The sequence below is a fragment of the Notolepis coatsorum genome (assembly GCF_963971535.1).
Source record: "Notolepis coatsorum genome assembly, chromosome: 9".
Lineage (NCBI taxonomy): Eukaryota > Metazoa > Chordata > Actinopteri > Aulopiformes > Paralepididae > Notolepis > Notolepis coatsorum.
The window spans coordinates 117,096,244-117,117,263 of NC_140173.1; the positions used below are offsets into that span (position 1 = coordinate 117,096,244).

General features: G+C 42.7%; 1 protein-coding gene across 1 annotated transcript in view; it reads left to right on the forward strand.

Moving 5' to 3' along the window:
• Positions 1-21,020, forward strand: part of supt3h (SPT3 homolog, SAGA and STAGA complex component) — a 31,412-nt gene that overhangs the window by 8,526 nt on the left and 1,866 nt on the right. The window contains exons 3-11 of the mRNA XM_084321211.1: positions 2,033-2,117; positions 4,905-4,991; positions 5,119-5,218; positions 5,795-5,940; positions 6,045-6,120; positions 6,371-6,483; positions 15,736-15,840; positions 15,934-16,062; positions 17,681-17,770. Of these exons, the coding sequence (XP_084177337.1) occupies positions 2,033-2,117; positions 4,905-4,991; positions 5,119-5,218; positions 5,795-5,940; positions 6,045-6,120; positions 6,371-6,483; positions 15,736-15,840; positions 15,934-16,062; positions 17,681-17,770 (931 nt within the window). The remainder of the gene's footprint in view (positions 1-2,032; positions 2,118-4,904; positions 4,992-5,118; positions 5,219-5,794; positions 5,941-6,044; positions 6,121-6,370; positions 6,484-15,735; positions 15,841-15,933; positions 16,063-17,680; positions 17,771-21,020) is intronic.

The following is a 21,020-nucleotide window of genomic DNA, read 5'->3' on the forward strand; positions in this document are numbered from 1 at the left end:
TCTCGCTGAGACCCCTGATAAGCTGGTTTGACCCTGACATTTCTGTATCGTGGTGCTCCTTAGAGGCAGCAGCGGTCTCACCGCAAAGATTACAAGATGTAGTATACTCCAGTACCCCTATATCAAAATGCCAATTACGATATGGACCGATCATATCCCACGTGATTCAAACATGGCGTAATGTACAGAAGTATTGTGCTGTCAAATGCCCATGGCACCTCGACACTCCAATCTTTCATAACCAACAGCTACTTGTTGGGCACAAACCTGTTAATATTCCTCAATGGGAGGGGCGCCCTTGTGGCGCGTACCATAGTGCCACGCGCACCTACGCGGCCGACCCGGGTTCGATCCCAGCACCCGACGTTATTTTGTCGCATGTCCTCCCCACCTCTCCTCCCGTTCGCCCTCTCCTCTGTCGGTCCTGCGTGACCAAGAAAAGCTGTAAAAATGCTAAAAAATAATAATAAAAAAAAAAACCTCAATGGGAGAGGAGGGGAGTTCATACTCTGGGGGATATATATGATAAAAAACGGCCTTTGAGCATTTCAGGACCTAAGAGATTTTGATGACATCCCCGGCGTATCATTCTTCCTCTACTTGCACCTAAGGTTGGCGCTCAGGGCGCATGGGGTACCGTGGGCTCAAGCACTACACCCACACCCTTTTATTAAGCTTATCAGGGACAGAACAACCTCAAGAGGATTTGTCTCAGATTTGTACACACTCTTAATCAAATCCACATATAAAACGTATCATTGGATACAATCTGGCGAGGGGATATCCCAGAATTAGACTCTGAGTTTGACTGGGACAATATTTGGGCTAATGTTATACATTAGCCTCCCGCAACCCTAATCACCAGCAAATACATTTTAATTATATTCATAGGACGTATCTCACAGCTAGGAAGCTGTTTGCTATGCGACTGGTGACCGACTCTCTGTGCACTTTGTGCGCTCTGAGGGCCACTGGCACTTATATGCACATGTTTTGGGATTGCCCACCAGTAGCTCGTTTTTGGAAATTCATAACAACTAAACTTTCAAACATAATGTAACCTAACGATTCCACTTACGGCAGCAACACTACCCCTAAATGATATATCATTACTACAGGCATCCATACAACAAAAAATAATCATTCTGGCGGGTGTCACTGCAGCCAAGAAGCTGATAGCCATGAGCTGGAAACAACCTGAGAAACTTACAATGACACTACTGGATATAGTTTATATGGAAATATCTACTGCACGCGTAATTGGGGTTGGACAGGCCAAGACTGAGCTGTGGGTCTCAGCAGCCGAGAAAGTCAAGGCCACTATCTAGCAGCGGAGCGGGGTTGGGGGGTTGGTCCTGGGGGGTACGGAGTGGGAGTGGGGGAGGAAATGTCTCTTGTGGTGTCTGTGATAATATAATTGGTTTTTATTTTTATGTCCTGTATTTATTACTTTAGTTATTTCTATTGTTATTATTATTATAGTCCTGTGAAGTCCTGATTATTATTATTATTATTATTATTATTATTATTATTATTATTATTATTATTATTATTATTATTATTATTATTATTATTATTATTATATTGTGTGTTGTCGTGTTTTATGTTTCATGTAAAAGAAAAGAAAGAAAATTAAAAAGAAATTGATAAAGTTTCCTAAAATAAAGTTGTACTTAAAGGCCCAATATGTAATTTATGTGACGTATACATTTGTGTATACATATACTGTAGGTTCTTGATGAGTTTGACTTGAAATGGAAAATAAGTCTTTTCATACTTTCATTGAGTCAACTTTTACAAACAATTACAAATGGAATTAGTCTGTTCTTGTCTGAATAACTCCACTTCTGGTTGGTACGAGTTAAATGCAATGATCTAATTTCTAGAGCATAAAATGTGAATGACACAAATATAAAACAGTTTTTCCTTTGGTTGCAGTTTTCTCTTATCCTCCATATTTAAATAAGGTGCAGTCTTCCATAGTACAGCTTTAATGAAGCATTGAAAATGTGTTTCTATCTCTGTGTGTCAGGTTTGCTCTAGGAGATGCTCGCCGGCCGCTGCATGAGACAGCTGCTCTAGTGGAAGATATTGTCCACACGCAGCTCATCACCATGGTAATACACACATCTTATCATTCGAGCCATGCAGTACCAGTTTTGATTAGATTATGGAAATCATTATTGATAAGATTTTATAATCAAAACAATCATCATTCTAATCTGGCGTTGTGGACAGCGACGCCTACAGGTCGGGTCTGGGCGCCTGCTCAGCGAAAGGCAGGAAATGGTGAAGGCAGCATGACCTCCCACGCGTTACGCTTCACCAATGAGAGTCCTCGCTGCCAGGTGAGAAGAGAGCCACTGGCTGTCTCCACATGTGTCGGAGGAAGCATGTGGTGGACTTCAGGGTTCCCTTGTACCAACCAGTAGGAGGAACATGCGCACAACAACCAGTTAGGGGAGGGGGGGGAATTGGCATAATGAATGACTAAATTGGGATGGGGAGAAAAATAGAAAACCAGGCGGAGAAAGAGGATTAAAAAAAAAAAACAAAAAAAACATCATTAATTTATATAATCATTGCAGCCCCAGTTCCCCCATACAGGAGAGATATTATTTCCATTATATGTATGCTTAAATATAATAATAATGATAATATAAATGTAATTCAATATATGTTGCAGACATTTAAATATATACACAAATATTTGCAGCAATATCCACATAATATATTATCATAAAAAATATATGCATACATTCAATTGATATGAACAAGCTTAATTTGTCTGACAAAATTTTGGCATGAGAATTATATAAAAATATATTGTTCACATTCATTTTTCACATGGCTGTCAGTCTAGTTCATGGGGATGTTCCTAATTTTCTGTACTTTCTGTATGTTATATAAATCTGTGGTAATATGTCATCTAATCTAATCATGTCAAATATGTAGACGATTATGTCATAAAACATCTGTAGGAATATACTGTATGTCATGTAAAACATCTATAGGACTATGCCATATAAAACAGAAAATAATATTTCATAAACATAAATTGGAATATATATGATGTAAAACATGAATAGGAATGTCATGAAATATCTATATATATCATATACAAATATATATATTTATATAACATTTATATAAAGTGGCCATTAATTCATTCAGCGCCAAACACGTAATAATACGTTTTTAGATCCTTTGATCTTTTTCCTCTGATCCCCATTCTAAACCATCATCCGGATCATTCTGTGTCCCTGGCTCGTTTGCCTACGTTGGAATGGACCTATCTCAAACCCTGCCCTCTTTTCTTGATCCTCCAATCACAACTGTCGCTTACCTCGGACAAACAAAGCTTGTCCGAGGTAAACAACTGTCGCTTACCTCGGACAAACAAAGCTTGTCCGAGGTAAGCAACAGTTGTGATTGGAGGATCAAGAAAAGAGGGCAGGGTTTGAGATAGGTCTATTGCAATGCCGATCGAATCTCACCAGGTGGCAGTATCGCCTACCTTTTGAACTCAGAAAGAAATGGACCAGGAGAGGCAATGAATGAACCGGACTATCGAGACTCGCTCTGAGGGGGAGGAGCTCTTCCAAAGCAATCGCTAGCAGATCTGCTCGCCTCAAAACCTATAGTGTCCCGTAAACACGTGTAATTACTAGGGATGTCCGATATTATCGGCCTACCGATATTATCGGCCGATATCGGCATTAAAATGTGATATCGGAAAATATCGGTTTTCAAAAAAATATATATATTTTTTAGTTTTTTACATTTCTATAACCTTTATTTACCCAGGCAAGCAAGTAAGAACAAATTCTGATTTTATTTATTGTCAAAAGTATGCATAATGTTGTGTTAATTCCACAACAAGAGATATGTAATGTTAATGACCTGAAATGATTCCGTTTTTTGGGGGGGGGAAACCCTGCATATATCGGTTGATATCGGTATCGGAAATTAAGAGTTGGACAATATCGGTGTATCGGTAAAAAAGCCAATATCGAGCATCCCTAGTAATTACATATAAATGAGTAATCGCGATCGCCGATGGCATCATTGGAATTATTCTTTTTGGAGTACCTCCTGGCTAAGTACCCCCTATGTCTATTTTACCGAACCTGAAACGGGGTGTAACGATGCAACCTCACAACGATTAATTTTGATTACGATTATTCAGGCGACGATTCAATGCATCATGAAATCTCTTCATTTGACCACGATTCGATTCGATACATTTTCTATAAATTTTCTATCAGTTAATTCCCCCCCAAAAATTTTATACACAAATGTGGCTGGGGGAACTGATTCACTCACAATACACACAAAAAAAACATTTAAAACATTTTTATAATTTCGATTAATTTAGATTATAATCGATTCTAACATTTTCAAATCGATGCAGTTGAATCGTCACATTAGAATCGATGCATTTCGATTCATCGAGGCATCGTTACACCCTACATGTTTCTGTAACGATCACAGTGGCTTACTTTACCGGACATAAACCAAGCGTTCGCTAACGATCGGATTTTCGGGGTAAGACTAATGCGTCCTATCTTGCGATCTATGGAAAAAGACTGGATTATTCCGGAAATGGACGATGTTTAGCATGTAATAAACTACAAACTACAGTGTGTAGAAACAAACTCTTTTTTACATGTTGGACTAGAAATAGTGTCTGTCAAATGAGCCGTACTATTGTCTCCATAGCTATAATATAGAATATACAATAAGCTCCGCAAAGATCGTGAAATATTGCGAAAATGGTCATGAAAAGCTGGCGCTAGACAGTGAATGATGGGGGAAGCTTATGGCACTCAAAGATTTGATTGGATATGTGGTATAATTATTCTGATATTGATTATGCTAATGACTTTGGATTGATTGGATAGCTGCAGCAGGCATGTGAGGGGGCGTTGCTTCGAGGGTCAAGGGTCATCTCAGTAGAGGACATCCTATTCCTGATGAGGAGAGACAAGGTAACCATGGGAACACATACCAACACATGCACACGCACATCCACACACAAGGTTAAGGAGCTTTCAGTGTCACCAAATAAAGAGGATTATCTCTCTCTCTGTCTCTCTCTCTCTATGTCTCTACCAGAAAAAGGTGTCCAGGTTATTAAGGTTTCTCGAGTTCAGAGACTATAAATCTAAACTGGTAAGAAATCTGGAGGATGAGGACATGCAGCAAGACACAACAGGTACACGCACGCACGCACGCACACACACACACACACACACACACACACACACACACACACACACAACTGTGTGTAACAGTTGGAGAAGTCTTTTAAACTCAGTATTTTAAACTATGGTACTCAGTATACTGCCCTTTTGATTTGGCTCCATCAGTAGCTTTGAGAGCACAGAACCAGGTATCTCCCTTGGCCTGAAGCCTAGTAAGCCTAATATCTCCCTTGGCCTGAAGCCTAGTAAGCATAATATCTCCCTTGGCCTGAAGCCTAGTAAATCTAATATCTCCCTTGTCCTGGAAGCCTAGTAAATCTAATATCTCCCTTGTCCTGAAGCCTAGCAAGTCTAATATCTCCCTTGTCCTGAAGCCTAGTAAGTCTAATATCTCCCTTGTCCTGAAGCCTAGCAAGTCTAATATCTCCCTTGTCCTGAAGCCTAGTAAGTCTAATATCTCCCTTGTCCTGAAGCCTAGTAAGTCTAATATCTCCCTTGTCCTGAAGCCTAGTAAGTCTAATATCTCCCTTGTCCTGAAAGCCTAGTAAATCTAATCTTACTAGGCTGACCATTCTGCTGTGTTGTAGACAGGTGTGGAGGCGGTGTTGCCGGGGGTAACCAGCGGAGGAAACGATTGGCTCAGGACTTCCTAATGTGGGTGGACCAGACAGGAGAGCTGTTGTCATTGGCTGATAGACAGGAAGTGGACTCTGTCAAACAGGAACGGCTGGAGGTTAGAGATCATGAAATGATGATGGTGTCATCTTGATGTAAATGTTCCTGACAAGAAATCCATAAAATGTCATTCTTCTCTATTTCCTGTGTGTGTGTGTCCAGCGTCTAGAGCGTCAGACCAGAGCGATGGACCAGACTCAGTACTCTGAATTCTGTGAGAGTCGACAGCTCAGCTTCGGTAAGAACCAAATCACCATGACAACCATCACTATAAACATCAACATTAAAGGTGATGTGATTGTTTATCCATTTGTCTATCTATCTATCTATCTATCTATCTATCTATCTATCTATCTATCTATCTATCTATCTATCTATCTATCTATCTATCTATCTATCTATCTATCTATCTATCTATCTATCTATCTATCTATCTATCTATCTATCTATCTATCTATCTATCTATCTATCTATATCCATTTTCGTAGCTAAGAAGGCATCTAAGTTCAGAGACTGGTTGGACTGTAGCAGCTTGGAACTGAAACCCAACAGCATGGCCATGGAGATCCTGTCTTACCTTGCCTATGAGACCGTCGCCCAGGTAACACCTATGCCCCATCCCATTGCGCCTCACTCAAATCAAATCAAATCAAATTTATTTGTAAGGCCCGACAACACACGTTAATGTCCCCATGGGCCGGACACGTCTTCTTTAAACAAGTCAAGAAGAAACATCACAATAAGTCAAGAACTAAACAAAAACACCATAAAGTCCAAAACATTTTAAATAAATGCAAAATGAATGCAACACTCCGAGACATACCCCACGCGAAGGTAAGGAAAAACTCACTAAAACCTAGCAATAGGAAAAAAAATGCACCACAGGCAATGAGGAGGAGAGAAACCTTAGAAGGGCCATTCAAGGGGGGATCTCCCTTCTTAGATGTCGGTGATAGTAGTGTTGCAATAAAACAGGCGAACAGTTGGTAAGCATGCTCTCATATGTGTAATGAAACTGAACATTTTGAAAGATTAAAGATAGAGCTGATAGCGGATCTATTTGAGGCAAAGGGGCGGCGCAGAGAGGGTTGCATCCTCCCGGTCATCATCACGGGACGTCCAACACTCTGGTCATCACTCCGAGACAGCCACGGTAAGATCCAAGCTGATCCATGGCCTCTGTGGTGCACGTAGAACAGTCACTGCAATCTTGGCCAAGACCTTGAGACATCCACCACCTTGGTCAGCACTACGAGACAACCACTCAGAGAGATGGGGGTTGGGGGGGGGGGGGTTAGAGAGTTCCCATGTTTGTAGTGGGCGGAGATGGAGCAATAAATACATGTAGTGAGCAGTGCATGTGAGCGGAGCGTGAGCGGCGCGGGCGGTTTTGACGTGAGCGAGGAGTGGGTTTTAAAATGGGTCGGCGCGACGTCCGGAGCGAGAGTTCTCCTCCACTCCAATCCGCTCCGGGCCGCTCTCACAGTGGTTTAACACTGATGTAATATACATGTAGTACAATGCCAAAGCAACAGATGGCGATGTACAATAGGCATGGGCGGTATGACGGTATTAAGGTATACCGGGGTATTTAGAGATACCGACAGTATTGAAAATCAATACCGTCAAAATCACAGATCCATTTCAGTTTATATTACAGTGAAACAGAGTTTTAACAGTGGTTGGTTGTAGTGCACTGCACACACGCGCCAGCAGAGGGCGAGACCAGTCCTCGAGTCACTAGTGGAACGAGGCAGCGAGCCGCAGGAGGAGGAGGGGAAACCCCGCTTCACTGGAAATTAAATGAGAGTCGAGACACGCTTACCGTTGCTGCCTGGTGCTGCGGGCTAACTGGCTGTTCTGAGAGCTAACTGTTGTGTATGTGTATCACAACGGTGGTCACGCTTTACGGTAATGTTGCGACAGTGCTGTGAAAATACCGTAAAACTTTGTGGTAACGAGAGTGTGTGTTGTTGTGGACTGGTGGAACAAGCAAATAAACGGTAAAACGTTACGTCGCAGTCCGGTGTGTTTTTGAATACACAATACTAACGTTACTAGTACTAGGGTGCTGCGGGGCTCCTGGCTACCATTCTGAGAGTTAACGTTAGTATTACTCGGATGCTGCGGGCTAACTGGCCATCTCCGCGATCTGTTTACGTGGTATTACGTGGCCATTGCCCCCCCCCCCCCCCGCTGAGGAAAATGAAAGTCATACCGTTCAATACCGTACACCGGGGTATTATATAATCAAGGTATAACGGTATGAAAAAAGTGATACCGCCCAAGCCTAATGTACAAACATGAAGGCCATTTTCAACCAATGAGAAGGGTGAACCTGTGATATCCTGTTCAGGCTTTGTCACTCACATCCTGTTAGAAAAAGTTTTGACGCCATTGTTGTTGTCGTTAGCTTACATGCTAACGTTAATGGCAGCGACCATAGCATTGTGGCTAGGCTAGCTATCAAAGCTTAATAGAGCTAGTGAATGGATAAACAACGTTATTTAACATTGCAGAATGGGTACAATTACAATGCGGCTCAATACAAACAATTGTTAAGGGGCCCAGGGGGTGTAGACAGTTGTAGTTTGAGCTAATTTACACCATGCTCCTTGGGGGCGGGGTCAACATGAGCGATTAGCGGAGCGGACCAAGCTTTAAAGAGCGAAGAGCGGATTTCTCGCCCGCGCCGATCCGCTCACGTGGCCTGGTAGTGAGCATATGCATACATGGTAGGGGTGTAACGGTACACAAAAACTACGGTACGTACCTCGGTTTTGAAGTCAAGGTTCAGTACGGTTTTCTGTACAGTGGGGGAAAGTTTGGCTTTCCATGTTTCACTCAGGGGTGATGTATTGTGCAGTAACTAATTGTACTTGTAGGGCTGTCAACGAATATTCTATATTGAAATTGATAATCGACTTGTATTTTTTTTTTTAAATAATAATAATTATATTAGATTGTGAAAAAAACAGCCCCCGTGGGCAGTCGTTAGTGGTTAACATACCGTTGTATTCGTTCGGTACACTACACCAGTGGTTCCCAAAGTGGGGAACCCGCGGGGGGTCGCCGGATGATATTTCTTTTTTTAAAAGGCCACTGAAGCAGGCCAGGCCAGTGTTTCTAGTTGCAGCGGCGCAATAGTTAGATAACCTAGGTGGGGAACAACCAGGAGATCACTGCAACTCACACAAGTTGGAGAACTATCTCTCTCTCTCTCTTGCTCACACACACACACACAAAGGGAGCCGCATGTGATTGGTGGAGGCGGTACTCTTACAAAAACAAAAAATCCATCAAAATAAGTGTTGTTGCTAATCATTGACACATGCCAGCCTGTAATAATCCCCCCCAGAAAAATGTACTTTGTATTTGATATATTGCAAATATATGCCATCACACACACTGGCATTTAAAGGGTTAGAATTATAAAATGAATATGTGGTGTTATGATCAGGGCTGAAGTTGAATAAAAGATTGTATTATTTTCAATCTGACATTACAAAAAAACAGAAAATCCATCAAAATCAGTGTTGTTGCTAATAATTATGCTAGCCTGTTTTTTAACAATAATTTGTGATGCCATCACAAACACTGGAATTTAAAGGGTACAAATAAAAAAAATGCCTGCACCAGAATGCAGGAAATGAAGTCTTTGTAACAAAAAAATTCCTGGTGGGGGACCCCCAGACCCCCGCTTAAAAAGTGGCATGACTGGGACTGTATTTCTTGGCCTGAATGATTTCCCCAGTCTGGCCCTGGTTAAAAGCCTCCAATGCTTATTAGTGTGTGTGCGTTTGAACGTTTGCATGTTTCAACCATACATTTCCATTTATATATAAAAAAAAAAAAAATATTACAAATCTTATATATATATTTTTTTACCTCCTATAATAGTGGGGATCGCGGCTCTCTGACACCGTTATTTCGGGGGTCGTGGCCTGAAAACTTTGGGAACCCCTGCACTACACAGCCGTTCGGTACGGTACGGTACACACTGAAACTTGTTTGGTTCGGTACGGATACGTGTACCTTTACACCCCTAATGGTGACAGTAGAATCATAGTATATAAGAAAATTGTGTAATTGAGTAATAGATAGAACTACTCCAAGCGTATGGATACAGGATGAGATACAAGACAATAGCTCAGGGCCGTATGCCCCGGGGGGCAGGAGAGGCCACTTAGAATTTGTCAGGGCGGAGCAGGTAAGGTTCAGCACTGCAGGCCAGACAGAAGGCGGTATGAAGCTGTTCCATGGGACCGGTTGAGACAGAGACGGAGGTTAAAAAGGTTCTCCCATGTCTGCAGAAAATGCTGAACCTGTTCTATCAGTTAAATAAGATTTAAACCAAGCAAGTGTGTGACCCCGAATGCCAACATGATTTTCGAGCCGACCTTGAAAAATCGAATGATCGATAGTGTCAAAGGCTGCACTGAGATCAAGCAATAAGAGCACAGAAGTTAGGTTTTAGTCGAGAGAGAGCTGTAAGTCATTTGTGACTTTGGTAACCACCGTTTCGGTGGCTCTAAAGCCAGATTGAAAAGATTCATTAAGATTATTGTCTGATAGATGGTCAGTAAATTGCTTTGCGACAATCCGTTCTAATATTTTGGATAGGAACGGAAGATTGGAGATGGGTCTGTAATTTTTCAAGATTAGAGGGTCGAGGTTCGGTTTTTTAAGTAGTGGTTTAATATGACTGCTGATTTAAAGGCCAGGGGCACCACGCCAGTAGACAAGGAGGTGTTGAAGATATTGAGTAGGGCAGGGCCTAGAGTTGGGAAGAGTTTTTTGATGAGAGTTGCTGGAAGAGGGTCAAACAGACAGGTTGAGGGTTTAGCCGCACCAACCAAATTAGAGAGGGCACTAAGTGAGATGTTTTCAAGGCAGCATAGCGTATGGCTGGATTCAAAGTCAGGGGAAAGCCCATCAGAGGTTGGGAGGGACTCTGATTGTTGAGTAAGCCAACAATTTCATCTCTTATGAGATACATTTTCTTGGTAAAGAATTTAATGAATTTGTTAGCCGAGAACGCATGGTTTAGGGCAGTTGGTTGTTTCTGAGTAAGTTTTGCAACTGTGTCAAACAGAAACTTTTTTTGTTTTTTTGTTAACACATTAACTGCCACGCTTCTATCCATCAATGTATGATCACTGCCAGCAGTCTAAGCCTATGGAGATGTTCACCTTCTTTGCAGGGCTATAACTTGTTAAATTGTATTGCTAAATTGACATTACTATGGCCCATTCAACATCGATTATCTATCGTTCAGGATGTAGGAACGTTATACTTTTTCATTCATAGATTCATACGAAAATACCGTCTAGAATATAAATGTTTTTATCGTTTTCGGCAGTAATTCCTAGAACGTGAGTTATAGGCATAAACGCATATATATAGATTATCAACTGCCGTTTGTTGCCGATACACGTTATATAAAAAATGATCCTAAACGTTATGACTGATCATGCGCGGATGAATGGGGGGGGGGGGTCGTTTATAATTCCGCGATCGTCAGTAAATGCTTTATGTAGTATGGGTGATATATTGATCAGAGCAGTTTGCATGAATAATAATAAACACTCACACTGAAAATGACGTCGGCGTCCTCTTACCGTTCGCCGATGAGACTGGAGGAAAAAGATCCCACTTATTTGATGGTGATCTCCTAGATCCATTTCCGGTTTGTATAATCATAATAAACGCCCAAATCATATTGATTATTGAGTTATGGCAGCGATCCATATACACGATGTGTGTCTAGAGTCCCGCAACAATATGTGAGTGCCGGACGCATTTGCCCTGTGCACCGAGATCACAAGAGATCCATTTCCGGTTGTAACTCTCCGATCATCCACCAGGCGGCAGTATTGAAGCGTTGCAGAGTTGTGCAGGCTCCCACTGCATCAGACCAGGCTCCGTGAGGGCATTCTGAATACCATGGCGAAAAAATGAAATATGATCTCAATAACGTCGTACGCCGTGGAATGGCAGAATTAGCATGACCTTGAAACACGTTGTACGGCGGTTTTGGCGCAGGATGTGTTAATGAGCCTGGAAAAATGAGGTTTTGGCAAGTGAGAGTGCCTTTTTTTCCCCATTTTTTTCTATTTTTCTCCCATCCCAATTTTGTAGTATCCAATTCTTCCCTCCCCTGTCTTGAACGTTGCTAGACTATGCCTCCCACTGGTCGGCTGTAGTGAGGACGGAAGCCTTGCATCACGTGTCCCCTCCGGTACACGAGGAGGCAGCCTGTCGCATCTTTTCACCGCAGCAGCTCGAACTCTCAGTGCGAGGAGTAACGTGTGGGAGGCTCACGCTGCCCCCGCTGCTTCCTGCTTCTGCCGCACCGGTGTCACCAAACCGACCTGTAGGAGTCGCTGTCCACAACGTCCAATCCCTACCCACCGGCTTTCCCACCCTCTAACACTTGCCAATTGTGTTAGTATGAACGACCAGCCAGCCGGTAGCAACGCCGAGATCTGGGCTCAAACCCAGCATCTCCTGCGTTAGAGGCGAGCGCCTTGCCCACTGTGCCAATCAGCCGCCCATGAGAGTGTCTTTTTGTAGTTACGTAAACTATCATTCCAGGCAAGGCGGAACACTTCGAGTTTGGTCGAACGCCATTTATGTTCAAGTTTGCGACATGCCTTTTTAAAGGAGCGAGTTTACAGGAACATAGGGATTGATTGAAAAGTTTATTAACAGATTGCAGAATGGGTACAGTACAGTACATCTCAATACATACAATTGTTAAGGGGATGCAGACCAGAGAAAGACTTTCGTCTTGTTTCCACCAGGGTCCCCCATTTTCAATTCATCATAACATATATGACATACATGACATACAGATAGACAGTACTGCTACATCTATACATTTATGACATATCAGATTTGCAAATACAGTACTGTTTGTGATACAAAAGTGTCCAGAAAAGGAGTGTATATACATTTGGCGTAGAAACTGTACATTGGAGGAGGTTGGTGGGGTGGGGTTGGGAGAAACGGTCAAATCTGACACAGTGAGACCGCGGGCTAGGACTAAGTCAAGGGTGTTCCCACCACCACCACTGTGAGTGGGTTGGTCAACGATTTGAATGAGACCGACCAATGATGTCGGTAAAAGCCTTATTTAGGGGATCTAGAGTTTTGTTGGAATGAATGTTAAAATCACCAACAATTAATGTTATCTGAGCGTGTAACAAGCTCAGAGATTAAAGTGGAAAACTCATCTAGGAAGAGGGTGTAAGGGCCTGGGGGTCGGTAAATGACAGCCATTACAAAGGATGCAGTCGAGGTAGGAATCAGACGTCACACTTTCTGTTTGGGGGAGAGGGACGCAACAGGAGCACCTCAAACGAGGAAAACGTACAGTTTGCGTCGGATGTAAAGTTGTGCTTAGAGTCGTAAATTATAGCAACTCCGCTTCCTTTCTTGGAGGTGCGTGCAATATGGGAGCTACTAAAATTAGGGGGTGAAGCCTCGTTTAAGGGCAGAAAGTCATTAGGTTTAAGCCATGTCTCAGTGAGGCCCAATAAGTCGAGACTATGGTCTGTTATCAGTTAATTTACCAAAAGAGCTTTGGTTGGCAGAGAGCGAATGTTGATAAGGCCAACATTCACGCACTCTGTATATTTAACAGAGCGAATTTCAGCCATGCGGGTAGGTTTAATCGCAATTAAGTTGGCATGGTTTATCGCACAAAGACGAGCTGGGTAAAGCGGAGCGTAACGAGATATACTGGGTTAGGGATAGAGATAGAAAGAGAGGAGTGGGGTGCCTGGTGGGGGAGGGACCCAGCATGGTTAGGAAAGGTATAGGGATTGGCAGGCTCCATCGGTTTAGCATGACTAGCAGGCTCGCTATGAGCCTGTACCCTGGCATGCTTGTGGGGTGGCTGTCAGCCCAAAGCTATAATCTTGTCTATATTTCTAGATAAGAGAGGCGCCTTGCATGTTAGGATGCACACCGTCCTTTCTTAGCAAGCCAGGGTGCCCCCAGAAAGAGGATCAGTTATCCACGAACCCTACCCCTGTTCTTTACAGTATTTTTTCAGCCATCGGTGTAGAGAAGCTGTCCTACTCATGAACTCATCATCATGCCTGTTTACAGGCAGGGGGCCAGAGAAGATTACTCGATGCAGACTCATCTTTCTGGCGAGGTCAGAAAGCCTAACTATGTTAATCTTTGTGACCTCAGAGACTTTCATCCTACAGTCATTATTTCCAACGTGTATAACAATATGCTCAAATGTATCTTCAGTGGGTGCGGGATGTATGTTATCTTTTCCCTTTTCTATGCTATTCGCCCGAAATCTCAGGTTGGCTTCAATGTCTGTAGCTCTGGCTCCCCCAAAACATTTAATCTCGGCTGGCTTGCCTAGTTTAATATGCCGGGTGATGGAGTCGCCAATCACAAGGACAGGTAGACAGGGTTTCAGTGGAGACCGCTGCATGCTGGGACCGGAACCCGCAACATGTGTAAGATCAGGTTGCGGAGCAAGTGTCAAGACCGAGACCGAGCGGTTACACTGCCGCCCCGTATCGGGCGCAAAGGCCAAGTCCTGAGCACTATGTCTGGGACTCTACAGACTAGAAGACCTCGCTCGAGGCTCCTTAGAAAAGCCTGAAATGTCCAAGACTTCTAAAGCTGACTGTTTTCCTGACTCAAGTTCAAGGACACGACTCTCTAACAGAGTTAACCTATCTAGCAGAGAGGCACACTAAGCTTAGTGTGCTTAGGTACTTGCCCACTTTGGTGACATTGTGACGTGGGACATATAGTGTGCAGGGATTTAAAAAACAAAACAAATGGAACAGACTCAATGAACTGGCTTCATTCAGATTCAGATTATTTTATTCTTACAGCTTTTAAAAATGTACACTGTAAATGGGGGACCCTGATGTAAACAAGACAAATGTCTTTCTCTGGTCTGCATCCCCTTAACAATTGTGTGTATTGAGCCGTACTGTATTGTACCCATTCTGCAATCTGTTAAATAAAGTTTTCATTCATTCATTCATTCATTCACATACATTCAGAAAAACGTGAGATGCTTGTTTTTCCTGGCTGTTCAACTGTAGTAGAATTGTAAACACATTGCATTGTCTATTGCGAACTCAACAACAGTGTTATTGTACCACAGTGTAGGTGTCGTGGTATTATGGATTCACCCCGACTGCTGTGGTGGCAGATCCTATGTGTGAACGCGATACCTGGAATAGATTTAATCTGAATCTTCACATTTGATGTGCACATTCATGACCCCTAGAGGAAGAACCCTACTGATATTAGTGACACCAAATTTCTGAAAAACGTGTGGTGAACAGAAAGTGATTTGTTACTTGTGATTTCTAATTCCCACCAAACTTGACAAATATATTAGCCTTTCAATAGCAAGGCCTGTAATGTTCTGGGTCATCCAGCCTCATAGCTGCGCTATTCTCATAAAACTAAAAACATTAACTACTTGTCAGTGGCTTGCCTGATGATGATGATGTTTCAAATGTGTTGTTACTTTGTGATATCCTAGTGTTGATATACCACTAGTTACATTTCTCAAAAACTATTGTTTCCTCTCAACAAACCTCATGTGTGCCATCTTAAAAGTTGTATAAAAGCAGTTTGTTGGCCAAACCATTTGATTCTAGTTATTATCATACAGCGGTTGTATAGATCTCTTTAGTGCTTGTTGACACCATGTTTCTATATGGTGATGCTGAAGGAAACTCCTGGAGCTGACTGGGACCAGACGACTAAAAGATTAATTCACATGAATTCACCTGCTTGGTCTGTCTGTCTGTTTTTCCATCTCTCTCTCTCTCTCTACATCTCTCTCACTCTCCAGATTGTGGATTTATCTCTCTTGGTGAAACAGGAAATGACATCAAAGACCAATCCTATTAGTCATGTGATCTCCGCCAGCTACATCCACTACAACACGCACATAGAGGTACACCTCTACTGTGGTGTAGATGTATATAGTATACGGTATATACAATATATATAATAGGTGTTTGTAGTGAAAGTTATTTTTTCTTTTAAGGTCAAGAAGGATCCAGACTCCCCTGAGGCCACACCCCCATCCACTCCAGGTCCTTCCCACTCTGCTAAGCCCCTCCCCCAGGGCAATGGCAGTCTGGATGGCAGAGCCAAGCAAAGAAAACGCAAAAAGGTCTGTTTATATGTATATATTAGGGGTGAAACGGTACACAAAACTCACGGTTTGGTTCATATCATGGTTTTGGGGTCTCCGTTTTTGGTTCAGTTGGGAGAAAAAAAATACAATTTAAGAATTCCAACAAAAATAACAAGGTTTTGCCTTCATTATGTTGAGAAAATTAGGAACACAAAGGATTTGTCTCTAGGTGGCTCTAGAATGTAGAGCCTTTACTAGACCTGAAGATGGACCAAACAACTTTTTCACTTTCAGATTATAAGATTATCAATGCTTGAATCCAAAATTACAATGTGGTTAGAAGTGGTGGAGAGAATAAAAGCTAGCATATAATTGTAGTGCCTGGTTAGGAGCGAATGATAATGGATGGATTATCCAAGGGGGGGCCCGGGGGGGGGAGCGAGCGAGAGCATATGTGTGTAGGGTATTAGATAGCAGGTATTAGGTGTATATCTTGTATAAGACATTTATTTAAATGGTGATTTCATTGGATGTGCACTGTTAATTAATGCTTGTATATCTAATTTTATGTTGTCATGTTTGTTTGTGTCTGTTTAAAAAATAATAAAAAAATTAAATACAAAAAAGATTATCAATGCTACTTTAAAAAAATAATAATAATAAAGTTTACAAGTTGTACCATTAACACTTTCTCTGCCAAGGACGCCTAAACTCGTCATTCCCCGCCATGCTAATTCTGCCAATGCCGCCGTAACACGTCATTGAGATCAATATTTCAGAAATCTGTGATCGCAATCATATTTCTCCCCCGGAGACTTGAGATCTACTGTTGATCCCCTCTCAACTCTCCAACGGTTCAAGAGCGCCATCTGGTGGCCGATCGGCGGATCGCCCAAACCGGAAACGGAAGCTGGTGCTCATTCCAATTCGGTCCGATCACTCGCTAATAGTCCCGGGACTCGAGCTAGACACAATGGATAGCAATCCGTTACCAATAACTCGATAAACAACATGATTTGGACGTATATACTATTATACAACCTGGAGATGTATCGCATATTTCAACATCCCATAATAGGAATATTTTTGCTCCACGCTCATCGCCCAACGCTACGAGGAAGCTACGGTGAGTTTCAGCGTTTTTTTTTAACGTGTTCGATATAAACTGCTCTAATGATCATATCACCCACACTAGATGAATCATCTAACGTTGGCCACGGAATTATAAACGACCCCCCCCCCATCCAGTCAACATCAGATGATAAGTAGTAACTTCTAGAAGCACGTCCATTTGAAATTTTTTATCTCGCGCAGATCGCTATCAAACTGTATTTGATCATCAATATAATGCATTTAGGGCTATAAATCACGTTCTGGAGAAAGCTGCAGAAAACGATAAAAACATATTTATACTTTAGACCGTATTTTAGTATGAATATGTGAATGAAAAAGTATAACGTTCCTACATCCTGAACGATAGATAATTGACGTTGAATGGGCCATAGTAATGTCAATTTAGCAATACAATTTAAAAAGTTATAGCCCTGCAAAGAAGGGGAACTTCTCCATAGACAAATAGAGCTGGCAGAGAGGGGTATATTGATGTACATAAGCCTGGCGAAGAAAGTGTTAATGTTTGATTATCTGTGTGTAGAGCTCTCCAGCTGCAGTGGAGCCCCCTAGTGGAGCCATTCAGCCCTGTCACATCAGAGAGGCCATCAGGAGATACAACTACAGACACACAGTACGTACACACAAAGCATAAATCAGTCTGTTAACATACTATACCCCATATTTAATAGGTCATATCATTTCTGGATTGGGGCTGTCGTGGAAAGAGAACATCCGATGGTCACCAACACCGGAGACGCTGGATTCGCCTGTTCGAATCCAGCTCACAGCTCCGGCGTTGTCACCAGCTTGGCTGGCCGTTCACACTAATACAATTGGCTGTATTAGAGGGTGGGAAAGCTGGCGGGGTGGGTCCGGGTCGTTGTAAACAGCGACTCCTACAGTTCGGTCGGGGCGCCTGCTCAGCGCGGATAGGATCTAAGGGGGGTAGTGTGATCCTTCCACACGTTACACCCTCTCAGTGAGAGTCCGCGCTGCCAGGTGAAAAGAAGTGGTTGATTGGCTAGACGTGTGTCGGAGGAAGCATGTGATAGCCTCCACTCTCCCAGACCGACTGTGGGGGGTAAGTGCGCAGCGACCAGGAAGGGGATTGAGAATTGGCATAACGACTAACATTGGGATGGGAGAAAATCGGAGGGGGAAAAAGATCAAAAAAAAAAAATAACATCCGATGAGCCCCTGGGAAAACTTAACGCCTACATTAGAGCGTCGCACATGGTCCCTGCTTGCCATCGTGGAAGAAAAAAAAAACTGAAACATACAGACTCTGGGCTAACTTCCCGCTTGTGAGAAAGAATTAAAAAATAGAGCAGTGCCTTAAAAACCTTGAAAGAAAAATCATGAAGTGCCCCTTTATCCTAATTTTCTTTATGAAAATACTGCAGTTCGACCAGATAAAATTGTAAAAAAAGAAGTCAAACCTGTGAAAACCTGTCCCTCTAACAGAACAGCGTCTCAAAGGATCTCTGAACCTCAAAACCCCAGTCCCCTCGGGACTTACACAGCTGTCTCCCTCTATTACAAAACAGATCAGCGCTATAAAAAAAAAAAAATTATCTTTGAAGCTCAAAAACCCCAGTCCTCGCCCACCGCGACTCTTGCTTGAACTAATTATTTACTATACTCGTAGTAAACCTTGCCTCTTCCTCGGCCTCTCAGCCAAAGTCGGACAAAGTCTAATCCTCCCTGGACATACTTAAGACTAAGTATTTAGATAAAAAAAAACGTTGCCAGTCTGCCAAGCACACAGTAATATATACAAATACAATGATATGTCCTAGTTTAGACAACTCTTAGACAGAAATCAGAATCACAACACCTCACAGAATGTTCAGGCCGGGTCTATCGACCTTGCACACGTCCACAGGGTAAGTTATGCCGGAGGTGACAACCAGACGGTCTCTCAGTGGTTCTCTCTTCTCCTGTCATTTTTCTCTGAGGATTTTGAGACAGGGAAATGATAGTGTTCCCCTGGAATGCTCTAGGATTCACCATCTTTTAGTCTTTTTACTAATTACTAAGAGAACATCCGATGAGCACAGTAAATCATTCTGAGTCTAGTTATATAAAAAAAATAACAGATTTATTCATTGTGGCCACAGTGAAAATGATCAGTTTATAGAGAGACACGTGTACACACAAGCGTCTGACCAGAAAGTGACCAAGAGGTCTGGTCAGACTAGGGATGCTCGATATTGGCTTTTTTACCGATACCGATATTGTCCAACTCTTAATTTCCGATACCGATATCAACCGATACCGATATATGCAGGGTTTTCCCCCCCAAAAAACGGAATAATTTCAGGGTAATTAACATTACATATCTCTTGTTGTGGAATTAACACAACATTATGCATACTTTTGACAATAAATAAAATCAGATTTTGTTCTTACTTGCTTGGGTAAACAAAGGTTATAGAAATGTAAAAGAAAAAATTGAAAACCGATACCGATATTTTCCGATATCACATTTTAATGCCGTTATCGGCCGATAATATCGGACATCCCTAGGTCAGACAGATTACCGTAATTTTCGCACTATAAGCCGCACCTGAATATAAGCTGCAGCAGCTAAATTGAATGATGTGTACATATATAAGCCGCACTGGACTATAAGCCGCAGGTGTTTTTTTCTTTTTGTTTTTTTTAAATCTTTTTCCCCCTCCTTTTTCCTCCGATTTTCTCCCATCCCAATGTTAGTCGTTATGCCAATTCCCAATCCCCTTCCTGGTCGCTGCGCACTTACCCCCCACAGTCGGTCTGGGAGAGTGGAGGCTATCACGTGCTTCCTCCGACACACGTCTAGCCAATCAACCGCTTCTTTTCACCTGGCAGCCCGGACGCCTGTTGCTTCTTCCCAATCCAACAGTGCAAAAATGCTTCCGCATTCGTCACCGCAGGTACCGTAGTGGCGTGCGGTAATGCGCCTTTCATTTTCCTTCGCCCAGCGCCCAGGTGCGTGCACCGGAGCGGAGCTCATTATATCCCAGTAACCGCCCCTTATTCAGTATCCAGAAATATAGCTCAATTGGCAAGACTGCATGGCTGTGGATCCTACGGCTCGTTGCTGGCGAGTTCGATTCCCTTCAATTTCTTTTTATTTATTTTTTTTTAACGTGCATTCGGCATTCTTTCGCCGTTTCATTTCGCCGGTTAAGTTTAGGCATTGTTTCGGAGTTGGTTAAGGTTAGGCATTGTTTCGGAGTTGCTTAAGGTTAGAAGGGTTAAGTTTAGGCGCTGTTAAGGAGCTGGTTAAGGTTAGAGTTTGACTTAGATAATGGCAATATTTTTTAACGTGCGTTCATTTCGCCGGTTAAGTTTAGGCATTGTTTCGGAGTTGGTTAAGGTTAGGCATTGTTTCGGAGTTGCTTAAGGTTAGAAGGGTTAAGTTTAGGCGCTGTTAAGGAGCTGGTTAAGGTTAGAGTTTGACTTAGAGAATGGCAATAGACAGCCAGCCGAGGTTTCAAGTGATTCGTTGCAATGTACGCGGAAATGCCATAGCATTTGTCTAAGCGGGCCTGAAAAGAAAGGCGCTTTACCGTAGTGGCGTGCGGTGACGAATGCTTCCGCATTTTTGCACTGTTGGATTGGGAAGAAGCAACACGCAGCCCGGACTCTCACTGAGAGGGTGTAACGTGTGGAAGGATCACACTACCCCCCTTAGATCCTATCCGCGCTGAGCAGGCGCCCCGACCGAACTGTAGGAGTCGCTGTTTACAACGACCCGGACCCACCCCGCCAGCTTTCCCACCCTCTAATACAGCCAATTGTATTAGTGTGAACGGCCAGCCAAGCTGGTGACAACACCGGAGCTGTAAGCCGCAGGTGTTTTAATGTTTAATTACCATATGTAAGGGTTCGTG